Raw genomic sequence first — 20,661 nt, 5'->3', positions numbered from 1 at the left:
ATTTTTAAGAGTCCGAGTAGCAATAGAAGATTGTTTTATGTCCCTCCACTAAGGAGATACCAATACCTCCTGCAAGAAAAGAAAAAAAAAAAGTTGATGTTAGATTCCTGCACATATCACCGTGATTGATGTCAGAAATGCACAATCAGAAAACTTGCACATATCACTGTTGATGTTGCCGTCTGTTGCCCACCTCGACTGTCTGTGTGCTCAAAAGTGTGTTGCACTTTGTTGAAATGGTAGACGTGTGTTGAAGCACAACTGTGTTTAAAACGTTTCCCCCAGAATAAAATATTCGTGTAATAAAAAATGCAACGGTGTCACTTACTGTCCATTAGCCGCCACGCCGTTACACCAACGTGTTGCCGGAATCCGCGTGGTGAACGAAAGTGCAGTTTAGCCGACCTCGTATATTCGTAAACCATTAAGGATCGAAACAGTACTTTTATTTTCATTTCATTCATATGAAAGTGCCTGCGAGATAAATATGAGCCAGACGCGCAAGTTATTCGGCCCACCCAGTCACTCAGTGGTAGAACCCTTTCCTTTCATACGCATCGGCCCGCTATTAGCGTATGCCATTAACAGTCTACCAACAATGGAAAAACAAACGCGCGTCAGCGCTAGCCACTGTATCAGCGCGTTGTTGAACCCATGGTTGGACGAAACTATGTTGAACTAAAGGTTGTGCCGTTTAAACGTTTGTTTCAGGCTGTTGCCTTAAATGTCATGACGATATTCGTAAAATAGGAGAGCGGCGATGTTAACTACTACTCGCTTAAACGCATTGATGAAGCAATTACATCAGTGAACGTTCTCCAATTCGACTCTGCTGTGCCGTGCTGTCGGCATCATGAGCTCGCTCTTCGAACGCGTGCTGAATTTCCTTCAGCGTCGACTGCCTTGTAAGTCATTATTAAGCAGACATCGTGCATGCATGAACCATGATGAAATGCCGATCGTGCGCGCTGTCTCGGGTAGCCGTGAGCGTCGTACAGAGCTCGAGAAAGGCTACGATAGCGTAGCCTTTCTTAGGTGCTTCATTCCCTAGAACAGGCTGAAACGCCAACACTTCTAATAAATGCGATCTGTTTCGACCAGAATACGTTAAAACACTTGGCGGAGCGCATGAGTGAGCTTTGTTACGAGTCCCGCAGTGCATCCAGGCCTGGCGCACGTGCTTCTTGAATGAACACACGGGTAGCGAAACCCAAATCGTTTAGGTAATGGTAGGTTCTCTGTAAAGTCCCTTGCCAACGTCTGTACCATACTCAGGCTGTTAAAAATGCAATCGAATATCGGTGACTCGCGAAACTTACATGCTTATATAGCGAACACATCATTTTGATGTTCCAGCTTCGTTCTGTGCAGGTTTGTGCCGTGTGTGCCGCCACTTTTCCGGCTTAACTAATGATACTGATATTTTGAATGTTTGAGCGTCTGTAGTTACAATGCTGTACGTTGTCCTGGGCGGTGCCCGATTCCGGTTCTCAAGGTGACTTTTTGTAAAGGGAGGCAAGTTGGGTTGCATAATTTTAACAATAGCTATGAAAGACGATTACACGCACGCAGTGGTGCGCTTTATAACTCGATAACGTTTTACGATAAACATTAAACAAAGATTTCCCCTGACGCTCTTGGGCGTGCACAAAAATAAATTTCAGAGTGCTAGACGTGCATCTATAGGGGAAAAAAAAAGCCTTCTTTTCTAATAGATATCTTAGTTTTACCATTTTTTTCAAGAAATGACAACAGTATACGGGACATGCCTCACCGTATGACGTGGTTAATTACTGGCATCGGCAGTGGACGGAACTCGGTCAAAACAACACCGATTCCCGGTCGACCTCATTCAGTCATTGTAGGGACACTGTCCCAAAAGTGAACGCCGCCATATCGGAAGATCGCCGCATAAAAATTCAAGAACTAGCTGAAAAGGTCAAGATCGGTGTAGGGTCTGTAGAAAAATGTCACAGTTTCGCCCTAAGGGCGAAGCAATGAATGCGATAGCAACACAGCAATGTCATACGAAGTAAGGTGAGCGGCTTTGGTAGCAATATGAATTGTAGTAAACATGAGCTGATTAAGTAAGCAGGTGTGCTGCGGCGTAAGTAAACCGACATGAAGAGAGACTCGATGACCACGAGAAGGCGCGTGTGAAACGGTGGTGTTGATGAGAAGCGCTTCCCGTGGGCAGCGCGTGCGAAGGGACACACCTGTAGCGCTGCACTGCCGATCCGGGCAGCATTGCATGTGTAGCGTGCGTTGGAAAATGTGGCCCGACTATTACTAACTGAATGAACAAGCGTGGTGTGAGCGCGCACAAACATGAATAGATCACACTGAATGACTGCAGACAACGACTGTCAAAACGCTGGCAGCAAGCATACGCCAGAGCGGGCGAAGGTACGTGCGGTCTATCGCTTCAACGGAAACTGAGCGGCGAATACACGGCGCATAAAGGTCAGAGCCGTGTGGAGATAAGAGACGGTGCGGACGAGCGACGAGCGCGGTTGTTGGCAGAGCAGACGTGCGCCCCCCCCCCCCCCCCCCCCTCCGCTCCCTCCGGCGCTGGCTTCCTGCTTCCTTGCTTGCGCGTGGGAGATGAGTGCGTTCGCTCTCCGTGATAGCGCGCGTCCCCGCACGCTTCCGCTCGGGCATACGGCGCGCGGCGAAGATTTTATCTATAGGGAACCTCACGGCGACGACGACGCCGACGGCAGAAATCCGGTTGAAGTGTCCATATAATTGCTATCGCAATAAAATATTCAGGAACGTCTGCCTATGCGAAACGTGTCAGCGCGTCGGTTTCCTCGCTTGCTTTGTGCTTTTCACAAGGATTGAGTGACCTGTAGTCGTGAACTGTTGACCACGTCCAGCTCTCACCGCATTGACGGTTTTGACAACGTGCCTTAAAAAAAAAAAACAAGATGACTTTTTGCATGTTTGGTTAAACTGTATGAAACGTGGGTTCAACATCATGAGCCAGAAACTAAATCCGAGTCTAACAATGAAAGCTCTATGGCTCACCATCACCCTAAAAGACATGCGTGTAACCCTCAGCTTGCAAGGTGATGTTGACAGTTTTTGGAACCAGCAAGGAGTGGTGATGACAACTTTCCTGCCGAAAGATGCCACCGTATCGGGGACCTATTATGATAACTTGCTATTGAAATTGAGGGAATCCATGAAAATCAGCCGACGTGACAAGCTGTCAAAAGGCGTCCTGCTCTTGCAAGACATTGCTCCTGCTCGCAACTCGCGTTTTGGGCAAATAAATGGAAGAAAGGTCCTGTGGATATGAAATTCTTGAATCGCCATGCCCCATACTATCTCGACCTTGTGCCCTCAGATTTCCACCTCTTTCCGACTATGAAGCTTTTTGTGAAACGCTGGCAGTTTCTAATGAATACACGCTCATCGCCGAAGTCAAGTCGTTGCTCCAAGGCCAACCTGAGGACTTGAACGAGTATGGTCTCCTCAGCTCTTTAAAACGATGAAGAAATGTATGGCTCTCGATGACAGCCATGTAAAGAAAGATAAATATGCAAACTTTCGTTCTCAGCCCAGAAGAAGTGGGTCAGGGAAAATCTTTATTAAACGCCCCTCGTAGGTACTAAATTCGTTTGCTGCATGCCATCATGCAGGGACGAATCCAGTGTAACCTCAATGGGGGCAGCCAACATACAACAAAAAAGGGGGAGGGAGGGAGTGCCCTCTCTATCCGCTAATGCCAACCAACTATAGTGGAGGACATGAGCGTAAGCTTTTATAGCCGGCTTCTTAACTTGGAAAAAGTGCTCACGAGCATGGCAGTGAGGCCTTGCGCACGTGTTTATCCAGTGAGTTTTACACAGACATTTCATCCCGTCCAACTCTGTTGCACGAACCACAGCACGTCCAGAGTCCTTGAATACTTAAAAACGTCCTATAAGGGCAAATGCGTGGAGGTTAACCAGATCTGGGTCGGTATTTTATAGCGATGCGTTAGGCTTTATGCTATGCTAGTCTTATCATCCACCGCTCATGGCCGGCTGACCCCGTTGATAACGTGAGCGGACCGTCGCTCTGACCACTGACCAAGCGCGAAAAGCACGAAAAGGCATTGGCATCGGAAAGGCATCGCTACTAAATACCGGCCCTGTTTGCTATTCTGCCCTTGCGGAGGGAAAGAGAAGGGCGGGAACACCGCAGTCAAAACATCCGCTATTTCTGCATTGATCCCATCGTAGGTGTCACAGCCGTTCAGGAACAGGATGCGGACGTGACCGGCTTTTATGTTCGCCTCTCTGGCGACCTGGACCCGGAGCCAGAGCCGCCCGAGCAAATTTCTGCCTGCTCAACCAGGAACGCTGCTGTGCCGGCCGCTAGGACATCACTTGCACCGCCCAAGCCTCCGCGCCTGCGAACTATGAACCCCGTGCAGACGGCCTTCCCGTCCAACTGGAGTTCGAGACGGGGCCGACCGGACTACGCACTCAGGTCAGCGTCGTTGTTACGAAAACGCGACGTGGCTTGTTGACTGCGCCGTGGACATTGAGCGAGATGAACCAGTGCCGCCGGCAGACACCGGGACGCGTAATTCATTTTCCAGGGCAGCTGGGCCCTCGGACTGTGGCGCCGCCGCACGGGAGAACGTGAACCACGGCGGCGCCTCGGATCTGTTTTTTTTCCTTCCTCCATGTGTTTGTGCCCCGGTGGCCGCGGTGCCGGGCGCCGACGCGAACGGCAGTTGTTCTACTACACCTGCCCCGCAACACCCAATAGCCGAAGGACGGGAAAAGGCAGACCACTGTCACTGGCAGACTTGTAGGCACAACTGTGGCTGCTGTTAAGGGATCGATGCTAGTCCTAAATAAACGCATCACTGTTTTGATCATCCAAATATAATCTCACTATCAGGGAGGGAGCAGTCTACCTGACTGGAGCAGTATTTTTATATTTGGGGTGTTGCTACGCTGCGCGTCGGCGCCCGGCACCGCGGCTTCCGCCGCGGCACCGGGGATCAAACGTTCTCCCGTGCGGCGGCGCCACAGTCTGAGGGCCCAGCTGCCCTAGAAAATGAATCACGCCACCGGGACGCCGCGACCAAGACCGCAGCAGCTCGCGTCGCGATAAAAGAAACAGCCATCAAATGTTGTTTTTGTTGTTAAAAAAATTTGGCAGTTTCGCCCGAAACTGCAAAATTATTTGAAAATATTTAAAATCAAGGTTTAACGTTGCGCTTGAACTCCTCGAAGGGTGTTCAAACCAGGGTGTTAAACCGGACCCGAACCGATCGAGAACCGTACCAGCATCAGAATTTTAACCGGAACCTAACCCGAACCGATATTCTTAGAATGTGCCAGAACACGAACCGAACCTGAACCGAAAAAAAATAACGGCTATCGCTACGGCACGAAACGGTGCAAGTTGCTTAAATGTTGCTGATGGTTCTGTCATATCGCTAAAAAATGTCGCCGGTCGCTTAATAGAAAAATCTGTCGCTAAAGAGAGTGACAGACATGAAAGTCGCTAAATGTAACGACAAAATCGCTAAAATGGCAACACTGCCTGCGAGAGAGGGGATATATTCATATTACCTTACAGGCCCCAAAGGAGCATTGAGTAAAGGGGTGGGGGTAGAAAAAATAATAATGACCCCCCCCCCCCCCCCTTCCCTTAACTCTTTCCATGACGCGCCCATTGGGCATGGTTGGCCGTCTATCAATGGTTTGAAACGCAGCTTTCGAGACCTTCGGCGCCGCTCACGGGCATACTGCGCTATTGGACGTGAAGGAGGAGAACTATATTTTAGTTTTCCAAAAGTTCGTTTTTTTTCCCGCGAGGTGGTGATTTTTAAACGCGCTCCGAGGTTTCGCGATCGTCAAAGCAGAACGCAAAAATGTCCAGCTCCGGAAACGGCGCGCGCGCTTCGGAAGATCGCAGATATCGCGATTCCGAGTGCGCGGGAAGCATCGGCAAAGCGGCAAAAACGCCAAGCGGACCCGGAGTTGAGGGCGCGGGAAGCGGCGGCTCGCTTTACGGCTCGCCGGCAACGCCGACAGCAAGCTACCCCGGAGGCGAGAGCGAGGGAAGCGGCGGCAAAGCGGCAACGCCGACAACAAGCTGCTACCCCGGAGATGAGAGCTCGGGAAGCGGCGGCTAAACGCCAGAAGCATTGTCTGCCGGAGACGGGAGGCGTCGATGCGCGGTTCAAGCGCGATTTCCTCGATCGCAGTTTCGGGCACAGCTGCAAGGTGTGTGATCGCCTGTGGTTCGACAGTGCGTTTACCAAAATCGGCAACATACGAAACGAACAGTCGCGAGTCAACGCCGTCTCAGTGCTGTAGGAAGAGTTCTCCGCTGGTTATCACAGTGAGTCCGTGGTTTGCTCGACGTGCAAAGTTTCCTTGGTAGCCGGCAAGGTCCCTGCAATGCAGCCAAATATCACACACCGCATATATATCGCCACATATCACACACCGCACTGCTTCGCCCACTCATGATTCACTTCGTAGATATGCGGTGATTTTTTGTAGCGAAATACCTGTTCAATGAAAAATTTTGATTTTTTCGGAGATAGTGCCTAATAGACGGCAATACATTTTGTATAGGTATCTCATAATTTTCGTAACATTTTTTTCTTAGTAGATACAAGCGTGTGTTTACAAGCTTGGTTCAATTTTATCGCACAACATTGATTTGAACAATTTATATCTTTTTTATGACATACACCTTGTTAATAAAATTTTTATGCGTGAAAAGTGCATTCATTTTTTTTTCTGTTTATGTATTACATTAAATATTGAGTGCAGTAGTTCCTTCAGAAAAAATTACATCTGCCGTAACATACAAAAAACACATATTTCCCCCATGGTAGGGAAAGAGTTAAAAAGGAACGAACAACATATAAAAATATTTTGTACAAAATTGTTCGCACAAGCAAAGAAAATTTATACACTGGAAGAAAAAATAACAATGTACGCAAGCGCAAGCGGAAATGAACGTCGTTATACAAAATCAAAACGACATATGAAGTTGCAATTGTTCGCGAAATTTAACAGAATCACTTATCGACACAATATTATTCCATAATGCTATAACGCGTGGCAATGCTGAATTGTTGAAAGAGTGTGTGCGGCCCAAAATGCGCCTGAAAAAGGTTGATTATGAAGTCGACCAGATGTGCGCCAAGGAACTTCAAGCGAGAGAAGACCAAGACCACGAATTGTAAAATACTTATGAAAAAGGCGTAGAACAGCAATAGAACTGTGGGAATCAAAGTTAATAAGCATAATATGGCGTTCAATTTGACTAATGCTTGATTGATGATTGTAATTGCTTGTTATAAAACGAGCTGCACGATTTTGGACGGATTCCAACTTATCTACTAAATACGTCTTGATGTGGAGACCAATATTCAAGTTGTGGGCCGAGAGTTGTTGAATGGCAGATGGAGATTGATGCAGATGCGACGTAGAAATCCCAGAGTTTTATTATCTTTAGTGAGTAGACCAGGAAATCAGGAAACAAAGATGAATGCCAATGTATTTATAAGTAGACGCCCGGGGAACTTTTGCGGAAGAAATAGTGTGCGCGAAGTTAAAGACGGAACTTCTACGGCTGAAAGAAATTACGCAGCACTTAGGTGTTTAATGTCCTTTCCTAACGGTTACGTGGCCTGGGTTCGCCATGGAAACAGCACGAGCCACGAAATGCAGCAGCATTTCTGCCGATTCGGCATCTTCATTTATATGCACATTCTATATGCTGCATGCTTCTGCTGCAGGCAACTGACACCGACTCCTGCGTGTGTCTGTTGCACAGTCTGAACAAACCTTTCAGCTGAGGTTCAGCGCTTGGGTATATTCTTGGAAATTTTCCTGCGCCTCTTCAGTGGATGAGATATTATTCACGGTCAAAATTGGTAGCTAAACGTCTAACTTCGCTTTCCCATTCTCATTCACGCGCAGACCTTCCTATACTCGACATTGCGAAGTATGCTGAGTTTAGGCAGGCATGTGCCAGCAGCTTCTTGCAAAGACAGCGAAGCTGGCAAGAGAGTCCGGCGGACGTGATGGAGACCTACTACATGACCGCATTCTATATTTGCTTTGTGCCTGTATGAATTTCTTAAAGACGAGCAGGATGAGACAGTAGCTTTCAAGATGCCTGCAGACGAAGGGCAACGTATACCGAGACTATTCTAGCACATTAGTACTGGCTAGTATAGTGAATCCCGCCCATAGCGATTCGATTGCTACGAAGTAGTTCCCCTGGCCTGCCTCTCTAGGTTCCTCACGCCGGCGTTGACAGAAACTAGACAAATTCTTGAGCAAAAAAAAATTAATTATGGGGTTTTACGTGCCAAAACCACGACCTGATTATGAGGCACGCCGTAGTGGGGGACTGCGGAAATTTGGACCACCTGGTGTTCTTTAACGTACACCTAAATCTAAGTACACGGGTGTTTTCGCATTACGCCCCCATCGAAATGCGGCCGCCGTGGCCGGGATTCGATCTCGCGCCCTCGTGCTCAGCAGCCCAACACCATAGCCACTGAGCTACCACGGCGGGTGTCTTGAGCCAAAGAGATAGATGTTATTTACAGGAAGGGTTGGGAGATCGGCTCGAGCTGGTATATTATACCCTGTTACTGTTGTAAAGGTAATGGGAGCCAGAGAGCGGTGATGAATAAGGAGGATAAGGGAAGGAGTGAATGGGAGAATGTACCATTACAGAGCGGCTCTCTAATGCCGCGCGCCCTGTCCCGTAGTATGCATGTAGAAATTCAATGAGGCTTTTCTTGTCTGCTAATTTGCATTTGTGAAATGCGACCACTGGCTGAAAACGCCTTCCGACAGTGGTTGCCTGCCAACGCTGAATAGCAGACCGTCTAGTGTCCGTTGCGCCAGCTTATGTGTCCGGCAGTCGCGTGCGTATTTCAGGCATGGCAGAGCTCGCAGTGCAGGGCTGTTCGCCCTCCCCCTTCCCCCTTTTATGGCCTACGGAAATTGAAATACTGATAACACAAGCCTCATTTCGGGCGTTTAAAACACGCAACTCTATCGCTCTATACTTTTCATAAGAGCAGTCGGTGCGCATGTGCATTGCTAGATTTAATTAATAGTACACCAAAGGTGACCTCACCCAAATTCGTTGAAAGGGATTTTTCCACACCTAAATTTGTCACCAGTTATTGTATGCGTTAGTAAACCTTCGTGCACGTATCGCGCATGTGTACGTATACACTGGCATGTACACCGTACACGTGCGACGTTTATAAACGGCTTTGTCCGGTTGAGTCTGTGTCAGTTCCTTCCTGGCGGGTAAAGTCTCAATGTCTACTCCTGCGTTTATTCGTATACATGTCATTTGCGCATGCCAAGCTTACTGGACCATTTTAGATGAGTGTCAAAACCTAAAGTGGCGCTCTCTGTGGGAGCCATCGCCCGAAGGTAGGTGGACGACAGCAACAGAGGCCAGCGCCAGGAGCATAGACTCGATCGCCAGCCTCGTGTCCTCCGTGCGCCCGAAGAGGAGCCAGTAGTGTGTCTTTCCCACGCTGTCACCGAGCAAGGCGAAGGCATAGCCTGCGCTGACAGCCGAGCAACGGATCTCGGTCGGGTAGAGGTTGGCCGCGAGGTAGAACATCAGGGCGACCGGAACGCTGAGCGAAAGCCGCATGGACACGAGTAACACGGCGCGCAGCGCCGTGTACTCATCATCGGTGATTGTGGCGAACAGAAGGGCCGTCAAGGCGCTGGTGACGAGGGCGAACGTAGCCACGGCTGTCTTGGCTATGCGACCGCCTTGAAGGAAGGGCCATACGAACAAGAAAGCAAGGCCCGTGCCGAGGTAGGCGACGACGCGCACTTGAGGGTCGAGAGAGACGCCGCGTGCTCCGCTGAAGCGCCTATCCGGCCAGCTGATGGCGAGCCAGGTGAAGGCGAGCAGGAGCCACCTGCGTCTCGGCGACGCCGACCGCGTTCGGCTCGCGACTTCCACCGACGAAGTCTCGACTCGCTCAAGTTGCCGCAGTTCCCTCCTGAGGAGGTCCCGGCACTCGTTTGCCGCCATGCCGTTGACCCTTGCCGCTCGGACGGCGACTCGCTCGGCCTCGCCGATGTTCCTCTTGGCCACTAGCCAGGCGTGTGACTCTTCCACCGTGCAGAAGGCGGCCAGGAGCAGCGAGGCCAGCGCCGCAACCAGCAAGTGCAACACGGACCAGCTGAGCGTGTACACGTCTACGAGAACGGAGAACATTGGCACCAAGGTGGCCGAGAGTGCCGGCGCGATGGTACAGTAAAGCAACCTTCTCGATTTGGTTGTGACTTCGTAGATTATGATGTACACCACGACGAGGGAGGATGACATCGCCATGGCCACGGCGTTCATCACGACGTACGTCTGGAAGTCCAGCGCGAGCGAACTTCCCAAGATGGTTAGCAGAAGCCCAGAGAGGGACACGACGGCGACTGTCTTGCGGCCGACGCGATCGGCCGCCGCTCCGGCCAGCGGCAGCCACAGGATGGTCAAGGCGTAGGCGACGAAGGGGGCAATGTCTGCCATCCACCTGCGACTGCACACCAGGTTCCACTCGCTGATGATGGTGTTTCCGTACTCGGTGAGATTGAACTCCCACGAGGTGCAGGCCACCACGCGGGCAGAGGGGCCCCCGTCCGGCGGGTCCCGCACCGTGCACCGGCTGTAGCTCCCGTTGGCGTCCCGCGGAATGGCCATTTCCTTCCAGGCGGCCACGCTGAGCCCGGCGAATGCGGCCGGCCGCAGGCACCAGTGGTCCATCTCGCGCAGAGACAGTCGCAGGATTTTCGAATGAATGAAAGAGACGCCGCCGACAATCGCCGAGACTAGCAGCAAGCGCACCTGGAACGCACCCTCGCCGAACGGAATGTAGCGATCTTGGCACTTATCGACGATTTCGGGGCAGTCTGCGTCCAAGTCCCTTGGCTCCGCCTGCGGACCAGCTAGGCCGTGATTCATCTTCTTCGCCTCCATCCTCGCGTGACTGCATATATAGCTCTGATGATGATTAGCCAGCTATTCTGTATTGGAGAAGTCTATTTACACATCTGTGTAGCGCTAGTCATATTTAAAGGGTCACGTTAATGGACCGGTGGTGTTGGGATATACCATATTTGATCATGTGCACTAGTCACATTAGAAGACAAAATTTTGCGCGCTCTAGAGGATTTGTAGGCTTAGATTGCTGTGATAGATGAGCTCGTAGCTGTGCTTGTATTAAAGAAGGAAAAGAAGGAACGATGCGCGACTTAATTATTTTAATTATACTTCCTTGAGTTCAGTTAACAGCTAGCGCTCCCGATTTTGATGTCTGAAGCGGTCATTTCGGTAAAATCACTTTCCACCCGCCTTGGTTCGTTGAGCGGAAGCAGGCGTGAGAGAGAGAAAAGCGGGCTAGTTAAGTGCACTTACGGGGAGTGCACTTCGGGACCTTGAGTGACACTTTATGCTACGCGGTTCTAAACGGGAAAACAGAGTGCACTCGCAGTAAAAAAAAATGGCGACAGACTACGGGCGCGTTTTGTGAAAACGTAGATTAAAAAGAAAAGTACTTCTAAAAAGTGATTGTCTTACGTTGTATTATTAATTAAAACAAACTTAACCTATGTTTTTCAACAAAAAACGAAAATATTTTTTATTTAAAAGTGCGGCAAGTCAATGCCGGCCAAGAAAAATGCCTAGCCAATCCAGAACGACGTAGCGGCGTGCGACGAGGCGGCACTTGATCCTGCTCGAACAGAATATGAACGCGTTTTAGCCTATTATTTGTGCGCAAGAGCTGTTCAACCACTAAAATAAACTTCTGTGTACTTTTTTTATGCATTACATTTTGTACCATTGAAACCGCTGGTGACGAGGCTACGCACTCGGCCAGCAAAGTGCGTTCCGTGAACGCACTTCGACCGGAGTACGTTCACGGAACGCACTTGCAGCGAGTGACACTCCACTTGCGACGTTTAGATTGGGCAAAGTGCACTTAAACCGAGTGACACTCTCCGTAAGTGCACTTAACTTGCCCGCTTGACAGGGATATAAATCACGACCTCCTCTAAAGTTTATAGAGGATGTCGTGGGTTAAATACACATTGCCCAGTTTGCTACCCTGCATGTGGAAAAGGCGATCGGCGTGTAAAAGACATGATACATGAGTCTAGATCATTCACGCACTATACAAGATGCAACGTATCTACAGTCGGGATATGTACGGACGTGCCTCTGCTCTCCTCACGGTCAAGCTAGGTGAGGAGGAAACCTAAGGTTTCCGGCGCATCATAACAGATGGCGCTTCAGGCATGTTCCATATTCTAGTTCCCATTGTTTACATGCTCTCTAACGGAAAGCGGCAGGTAAAAAACTGAGCTAGTTCTTCATGTTTTACAAATGTTGCAAATTTTGTGCATATAAATCTTCTTGCACGTGTGATGGATAATTTAGCGTCAGTTATTTCTAGATACTGGCCCAATTACGTGCCGCAGCACCTCTGAAAAGAACTGCTAGCAGCAGACGACACCTGCTGATGCAAAAAAGTTACCGACTCGCATTCACTTGGTAAACAATGCTGTGGTCTTTGACCCGGACAAGGGCATGACGAGCTTTGCAAGCTTTCGCGATTGGCACTGACTGACGCTTTTCTTTGTAGCTTTCAGCTTCGCTAGTCTTTTGCAGGCAATCTTGCGTCACATCGCGCGTGCTTTCGAGAATCTTACCGCATCCAGATGGCCAACAGGTCGTGATCTACATGACTGTAAAGGAGATCGCCTTCAAACGTAACGATTCGAGGATGGGGCGCAAATGCGTTGTACGAAATGGAGCTGAAGGTTACGCTTCCTGCAGGGAGAAAGTAATTACCCTTATAGTTCCTAATGACCCGGCATGCTTTCAAACATGGGCTTACCATTCCAAGGAAAGATCGGGAGCTCGCATCTCATGACTATGCTGCTGTCTGCGAGAGTCACTTTACGGAGAGCGACATAAAGAGGAAGCAGTATACTATGGCGAGCTTGGGGGCGAAGTAAGCCGAAAAGACATGTCCAGCAGGGCGTCCTGTCGCCTCCGATGTTTGCCCAGAGCCTGTGGACAGTAGTATTTTTTTTTCTTGACTGTTCCAGTGCAAGTGGCGGTACCAGTAACGCTGCAGACCATAATTACGTACGGTAGTAACAGAACCAGAACCCACCTCATCTTGCGATGGGTTCTGCCGAAATTGTTCTTGTTTTTCTTCTCAATCTCCTTTCTTTTGCAGCTAAGTTGTTAGCCTCTCGGTGGTTGGCATTTTTCGTGTCCGCGTCCGTCAGTAAAAATGTGGGCCGATCCCTGTGGCAGTGCAGGGCCAGGAGCAGTGGCTCGTACGTAAGGCACAGGCTTCAAGCAGCCAGCAAAGTGAAGCGAACAGTGCACACATTCTTTGGATTCACGCATACGACATACAGAACAACATACGTTTCAATAAAGAAAAAGCACAAAACAATAATCCCAACCACATAATTAATGATGAGGCGCCCCTTATAAGAATGCGAAGCGCTCCCCGCGTACGTTTCCCGTTACTGTTGCGCAACATGCCGCACCGACGGCAGCTTGCGACGTGGTGAGTGACGTCCCTAGCCTTTCATGTCTAACCAGCCTAACAACTGATTTCAATGTTATTGCAGCACCACTGTGGGCCGCGGCGTGCTGTCAAAGTTACCATTACTCTCATTACTGCCATTACTCTAAATTACCAGTGCTACCATTGAAGGAGTGTGCTGGACTGGGCTGGTTGTCACATCATTAGGACGGGAACAAACAGCGCCTGAACGGGACGAAGTGAGGACGACAGACATAATGCCCGCCTCAGCAGTTGTAGTGGTGGTTTTCAACAGCTTCGTTGGACATCCACTTTCGCGGGGCCGGGAGGGTGAGCCAATTTTTTCATATCGAAAAGTTAATGAGCCCTGAACTGTGGTACATTCTCTGATACGCGTGCAAGCCTGGGGGCCAGTACTGTCGCTTTTCGTCGCTTACAGTGTCATATTGGAGCTTTGTTCTTTTCAATACTTGCTCAGTACTCCGACGTCGGGGGATACGCTTCCTACCTCTGTCAAGCAACCCTAGCATCTGCTTGGGTTGCATTAACAGTATTGTTATTTGTATAGTGTGTTCCTCGAACACAGCGAAGGAAATAACGTAGTTTATGTAAAACCTTATACCGTGTGCTGTCGTGTCGTCCTGCGACGAAAACAAGCTCGCGGATAAATGGGCGTACACTTTCGGATTTCTTTAATGTGAAGCATTCTTTGCGAACTTCAGGAGCTTTGAATACATCCATCCATATCCATCCGTCCGTCCGTATTGCCATGGTGGCCGTTTCTTCAACTGAGTATATATAATAGGCACGAAGGCATGGCATGCTTTCATAGATAACATGAATGGTATGTCATGGTATCTATATAACATACATACATACATACATACATACATACAGCATACATACATACATACATACATACATACATACATACATACATACATACATACATACATACATACATACATACATACATACATACATACATACATACATTGCAACTTGTACATAAATTGTGTGGATGACATGATGCCTTCGTGGTCGTTTCTTTAACTAAATACTGACACATGTACTTGTCAATACTTCTGCTGCTGACTTCTTCGTCGCTACTACGTGACAATATATATAAGGATATGAATTACATGCACGTATCCTTGACCTGACATGGATTACATGACATAAATGTCATGGATTGCATTACATGTGATGTGTGTCATGACATGAATGACAATACATGCATGGTGTATGTCATGTCATCACATCAATGACATCATATGCTTGTCGTGACATAAATGGCATGATACCGTCGCGTGGTCGTTTCTTTAACTCGAGATATGAATGACATGGCATGCGTGCATGACCTTTGTGGGATCTCACACATGCTCTTGGGACAAAGGAACGACAACACAGTAGTGTAAACAATCAAAAGGGCATTTATTGCACCTTACATACACTAATACACACTAGCCGAATTACAACCAATAGAACATTCACACGGGCGAGCGACAAATCAAGTAAGTCCGACTCACCGCGACCGATAGCGAGCGAATGTGTTCGCCCCATGCTGTGACACCATCGCCTAGTCGTTCACGTGTACAGTCACGCGAACGGTGGCGCGCTCGAACGATCCGTGTTCGTCCATACCGGTGTCCTGCTCTTAGCCTCGCGCGACGGTCGCGCGAAGCGGGCCGGCGCACGCGCGAAGCGTCCGTGCGTGTTGGTCGCCGATCCCAAGCCAAAGAGATAGAAGAAGCTATTTACATATGAAATTCGGCTAGTGTGTATTAGTGTATGAAAGGTGCAATAAATGCCCTTTTGATTGTTTACACTACTGTGTTGTCGTTCCTTTGTCCCAAGAGCATGTGTGAGATCCCACATCTGGCGCCCAACGTGGGGCCCGAACCCACGACCCTGAGATTAAGAGTCTCATGCTCTACCGACTGAGCTAGCCGGGTCATCACATGAATGACATGCGTGTTATATGAATGCAGTGAGTTGCATGACATGTCATGTCATGCACGTCATCACATGACAATGGTGACAAAACGTGCACGAGCGTGTCATGCAGTCATTCTTGTCATGTCATGCACGCATGTATCGTCACACATATCCTGGTACGTATCCAGTGAAAGAAACTACCACGACGCCATATACCTCTGTGATGATGTGGATAGTGGCGTGCGATGGAGAGAAGACCAGCTTGGAATGATGATTGTATGGCAGCACCAAGAAGAGGATTGATGATGGTGATAATGGATGATGACCACGTGCCATGAAAAAAGAAGCGACGAGAGCACGCAGAGCGTGAGAGCGAGCGGCAGCCTCGAACGCAAGCTCGCAAAAACGGCGGCTGCAGGCTCGGGTACCGGCGACCCGGCGTCCAGCTACCGTGCGGACCTGGTCGGAGATCCAGCTCGTGGCTGGGCTTTCCTGCGCGCCAGCGGCCTGCTGTGATAGCGGCCTGGTGCAGTGCTTCCTGCTTGGACCGGGACGGCTGAGCTACCAGCTACCAGCCTGCTGAGCGAGCCCGAGGACTGGCGACCGGGCGTCCTGCTACCGTGCGGACCTGGTCGTGGATCCCGCTCGTGGCTCTGCTCTCCTGTGTACCAGCGGCCTGCTGTGATAGCGGCCTGGTGCAGTGCTTCCTGCTGGCCACCGGGGCGCCTGAGCTACCTGTCCGCCGACCGAGCCCGACGTTATAGCGGCCGAGGCGTTACAGGCCAGGCGTTACTGGCCAGCTACAGCAGTGGCCTGGTGTTCTACCGGCCTGCTGTTTTCTTCCTGCTGCCACGTCGCGACAAGTTGCGGCGCGACAGCAGCGACGTAGCCACAACGACGCTCCACCATCACAACCACCGTCACGGGCACCGCAGCGACGAGGCACACGGGCGAGTGGTGACGCATGAGTGCTAGGCACATGTTTATATAGGACAAACGATTCGCGGACTCTAGTCCACGTACATGTGTATGTAAATAATCTGTATCGTGCTAGCGTGTCTGTTAAAGTCTGTGTTTCGTGTAGCAAGCTCCCGTCTGCCGTGTCATTATTAAAGGATCCTGGGCCCAACTGGAAACCGGCGAGTTTGTCGTTGTCGTTCCCCCATCACAACCTCACGTCATCTATGTCATTCATGACAATCACGTCATGACATGCATGTCATAAATCAGATTACATCCCATTAATGGAATGAATGATGTGCATTTCTTTAACTGGATATACTCTGGACGTGCATGTGTGACATGAATGACATGTCGTGCCTTAACATGTTGGCATGAATGTCATAATTTCATATTATGGAATGTCTATATGTCAAGCCTTAACATGATTCCCACGAATGTCATGACATGCATGACATTCATATGCTCGGTAACGCCATTATTACCGTGACACGAACTTACGCCGACCAGTGGACCAAGTTGTCCACTAACTTGGGCCTATATGCTCGTTGTTATTTACAGCGCGAACGAATCAACAAGGACCATGACAGCTAGCTACCGTACTTCATATGCTCATGTTTGTGATGCCGTGGTGGTCGTTGCATCATCATTCTAGCTTCGTAAGCAGAGTCTATTTTTCTATTCTCGCGTGCTACCTGCGCTCGAGCCAGGTGGCACGCTTAAGAAGATCCCGGCATCTCGGCAGAACATCACCGGGTGGTGGTTGCGTCCGCTCAAACAGCGATTGAAAAGCAAGTTTTCCCCGTGGGTGTTGATTTTCAAACTCCGGACAGCAACGCGCCGCCTCCTCGTTCCTCCCGAAGCTCGTACCGGACTTTCACGGCCTTTCTCGTCGTTACCAGGCCGCTTATTCAAACATCGAGGCCCGCTCTTTCCTGGTGCACAGATTTCCACTATGGCAGCGTCATCACGGCTCGGCCAAGGCGATCGATGCACCACGCCATTCGTCCGATTGGCCATAAAAGGACACGGTATTCAGGTTGCGCTACAGTTTCGCCGTCAAGTCACCCGTTTGTGTCCTCCAAGTGATACCAAGTACTACCGTCCGTGAGCATTCAGTTTATACGTTTCTTACCCATCTCGCACCTCGTTCACATGAATTAGATCCGTTCGTAGAAATCCCGCAATCGTCTTGCTGCTGTCGTCACCCCCCCCACCCGTGTTTATTATAGTTCAGCTGTACTCGTGTGCACGCACACAAATACTGGATTTACGTAAGCACATTGGCCAACCCTATAGTAACGCTTTGCGGAACCCTAAGCAATGCTGCATAGGCTAGCACTCCTGCAAAATGATTCGTATAACGTCGATTCCCACAGTGCGTGGGATCTGAAGTATGCATCGCCTTCTTGAGCCTGCCTTAACGCCTCAGTGAAATGATTTAACAGTTCTCACCGCATTCAGTTGGGTTTGCTTTCGCGTATCCAATGCTTCAGCAAAGTTTCGTCCGCAGACCCTCTGCGGCAACAGCACATTAATTTTTCCCTCTTTCTAACAGCGAGCACAAATTCTTCCCGACTGACCGCAGGGCGAGCGCTCCTTACACCAAGGCTGGGTCGTCGCAAGCCCTCGCCGAGGCTCCCGTGCAGCGTCGCCGGCTCCTGAAGCCAACGTCGGCGAGGCCGCCCACGCCGTTCGTCGAGTTGCAGCCCGCAGTGGCGCCAGGGCGTGAACAACGGGCGCTGTCGCCAGGTCTGCGGTGCGAGTTGCAAGTGTGACACGTACTGCCGACTCCATTCCACTCATCGCCTAAGCGAAAACCTTCCCATTGACGACGAAGCAAATACCTTCGGATTTTCACTGTTCTTATTAATATTATTTGTTTTTCGAATGTCCGCTTTTTTTTGAGCTGCTGCGGGGTTGGAACGTCATCTGCGCAAATCGAGCGCAAAGCCCGTAATCTCGTTCGGCTACGTTCGAGTACATTTTGTGCTCTTGCGAGACGTAATGGTCAACGCGTCGCCTCACTCAAACGACAGGTATCTATTCTGTCAGTGGCTCAGCCAATCATGCGCGCCACTGAAAGTCATCGATCGTGGATCATGTGGAGTGCTAGCACAGGTCTCGCAATATTTCTCAACGGACTGTAGAAGTGTCCCGTATCTTCGCCAACACAGTGGCATTGAGGAGCAGAGAAAACTGGACACGTTGATGCGGATTCGTGGCGTAACTGACAGCGTAGTAAATGCAAATCACTATAGCATATCAACGCTGGTGTTGCGTTGCCCGTCTTCGTTCTTGTTTCCTGTAACACTAGAAGAATGTCGCGTAAATTTCATGTAAAACTATAGTCGTGCACGTGACGCTTGTGTCTTGTCTTCACCGAGCTGTTACATCATGACAGTGGTGCTGACTTTCGTGCCAATATCGACTACCTGAGCAATTTGTTTTCCACGAAGGATGCAGTTAGCGTACTCGCGAATGATTAAAAAAATGCAAGGGCTCACCGTCCTTCACCGCATTTTAGATTTCGTGCATCCGCACGATCTATACGGCGTCCGTTGTGTGTAAAGATCCTACAACCGCTGCCGTTTCGCCTACATGCTTTACGGCCACATGTAAAGGAAAGTTTTGCGGCCCATTTGAGCGAGCTTGGCTGCACAGCACGAAGGTCTGCGCCAGAGCCTCCGCCTGTGCCATGGTGTGCCATGTCCGGGGGTCGATGACACGTATCAGTAGTACTCCACAGCCAGGGAGAGTCGGACTATAGAGTCGTCAATGAGCAAAGTCGTCTCTGCGGCCGAACTTGGGCCACTGAACACCGCGCGAAAGGCTTTGACCAAGGAACGGCAAGTTTCCACTGTGAAAGTTTTAATAGAAAATTGTCGAACGTCGAAACATGTCCATATTGTCGTTCTTAAACGACGCGAGCTCCCGCGGGACCCGTAACACACCAATCAAACATAATGAGAAGCTTGCCAAAACGCCGCTATCTGTAGGGTTAATGTAACGAGCGATAGAACAACCGAACAAATCAGCGCATAGAGCCTGTTAAATAAAAAAAAAAAGCATGAGGGTCGCTTGGCGACGCGACTGTGGGCGCACACGTTGGCAGCTGTGCTGTAATTTAACGTTTAACAATGAAAAGAGCGACGATCGTTAATCTATATACGCAGGGCCAAGTGCGTGCATCTTTCCTTAGTTTCCGCATGCAGTTCTGGCAAACTCAATAGACCCTCTTTCCTGCCGAAACGCCTCAGAAGGCAACATATATACAGCGGTCCTCGATCTGTCGCAAGCTACTTCTATTAAGCGTTAGCAGTTCTTGGGAGCTCTGAACACTAAAAGCATAGTAGTGCTAGATCATACAAATATTATTGGCTGTATTTACAACGCCTGTAAACACTAAAGAGCACAACAACCCAGGGCGGAATTGACCGAGTCGTTGTGGTGGTGCAACTCAGACGTACGGGCAGTCTGACTGCGGGCGCTGCTCGAAGCTGCTGTCTGTTCGAGTAGCCTCGAGTTCACAGGTCACGAAAGTCGCAATCTTCGTCTGAACCCAGTGTCCCAAGAGCCCTCAAAGCGCCGGCTGTTCGAACCATCCGCAGGCAATTAGCGCCGTGGGAAGGACGGCTCCCGAGGCGCGACGGGTCAGAGCCATGGGCTCACTGGAAGGCGACGACCACGAAGAGCACGGCGAACGCCAGGTAGAAGAGGAAGTAGACCTTGCGGCGGGGCTCGCACCGCGCGTGCAGGAACACTGGCTCGGTGCGGGTGGGCGTGCTGCGGCTGCGCTCGGCCACCACGAACTGCTGCGACAAGAAGGACAGCGGCAGGCTGCAGTTGAGCGCCTCGCGGCACGCGTCCAGCGTCTGGTTGCGGTCGAACACGCGCCGCCACGCGGTCACTCCGAGCTGCACGTCGTTGTACGCCTCGCTCGCCGGGTCGTTCAGGAAGAGCAGGTAGTGGTAGCCGTCCACGTGCGCCTGCACGAGGTGGCGTCTGGTTATATCTGCCGGACAAAAGACTGCGTCTAACGCACGGTCAGGAGCGGCGCTTTTCCACGCTCTCAACAATATACTACGCACTATACTTGTCTGCCGGAAGCTGTAAAGCACTTGCGCGTTCAGCCCATAGCAGGGCTACAAACGGGGCTAGTTAATTATACT

General features: G+C 50.0%; 2 protein-coding genes and 1 non-coding gene across 3 annotated transcripts in view; all 3 read right to left on the bottom strand.

Annotated features, from left to right (window-relative positions):
- Positions 1-9,396: 9,396 nt before the first annotated feature.
- On the bottom strand, positions 9,397-11,001 carry LOC125943593 (solute carrier family 22 member 5-like). Its single transcript, XM_049663057.1, has one exon. The coding sequence runs from the start codon at positions 10,999-11,001 to the stop codon at positions 9,397-9,399; it is 1,605 nt and encodes a 534-aa protein (XP_049519014.1).
- Positions 11,002-15,473: 4,472 nt separating this feature from the next.
- Positions 15,474-15,546, bottom strand: Trnak-cuu (transfer RNA lysine (anticodon CUU)). Its single transcript has one exon. It is a non-coding gene; the product is annotated as a tRNA-Lys (tRNA).
- A 2,855-nt stretch (positions 15,547-18,401) lies between these two features.
- Positions 18,402-20,661, bottom strand: part of LOC119443122 (uncharacterized) — a 28,054-nt gene continuing 25,794 nt past the window's right edge. The window contains exon 4 of the mRNA XM_037708274.2: positions 18,402-20,478. Within this exon, the coding sequence (XP_037564202.1) occupies positions 20,158-20,478 (321 nt within the window). The 3' untranslated portion in view covers positions 18,402-20,157. The remainder of the gene's footprint in view (positions 20,479-20,661) is intronic.

Source organism: Dermacentor silvarum, chromosome 2 (assembly GCF_013339745.2).
Source record: "Dermacentor silvarum isolate Dsil-2018 chromosome 2, BIME_Dsil_1.4, whole genome shotgun sequence".
In the NCBI taxonomy this organism is placed as follows: Eukaryota; Metazoa; Arthropoda; class Arachnida; order Ixodida; family Ixodidae; genus Dermacentor; species Dermacentor silvarum.
This window is presented reverse-complemented; position numbering and strand designations above follow the sequence as displayed.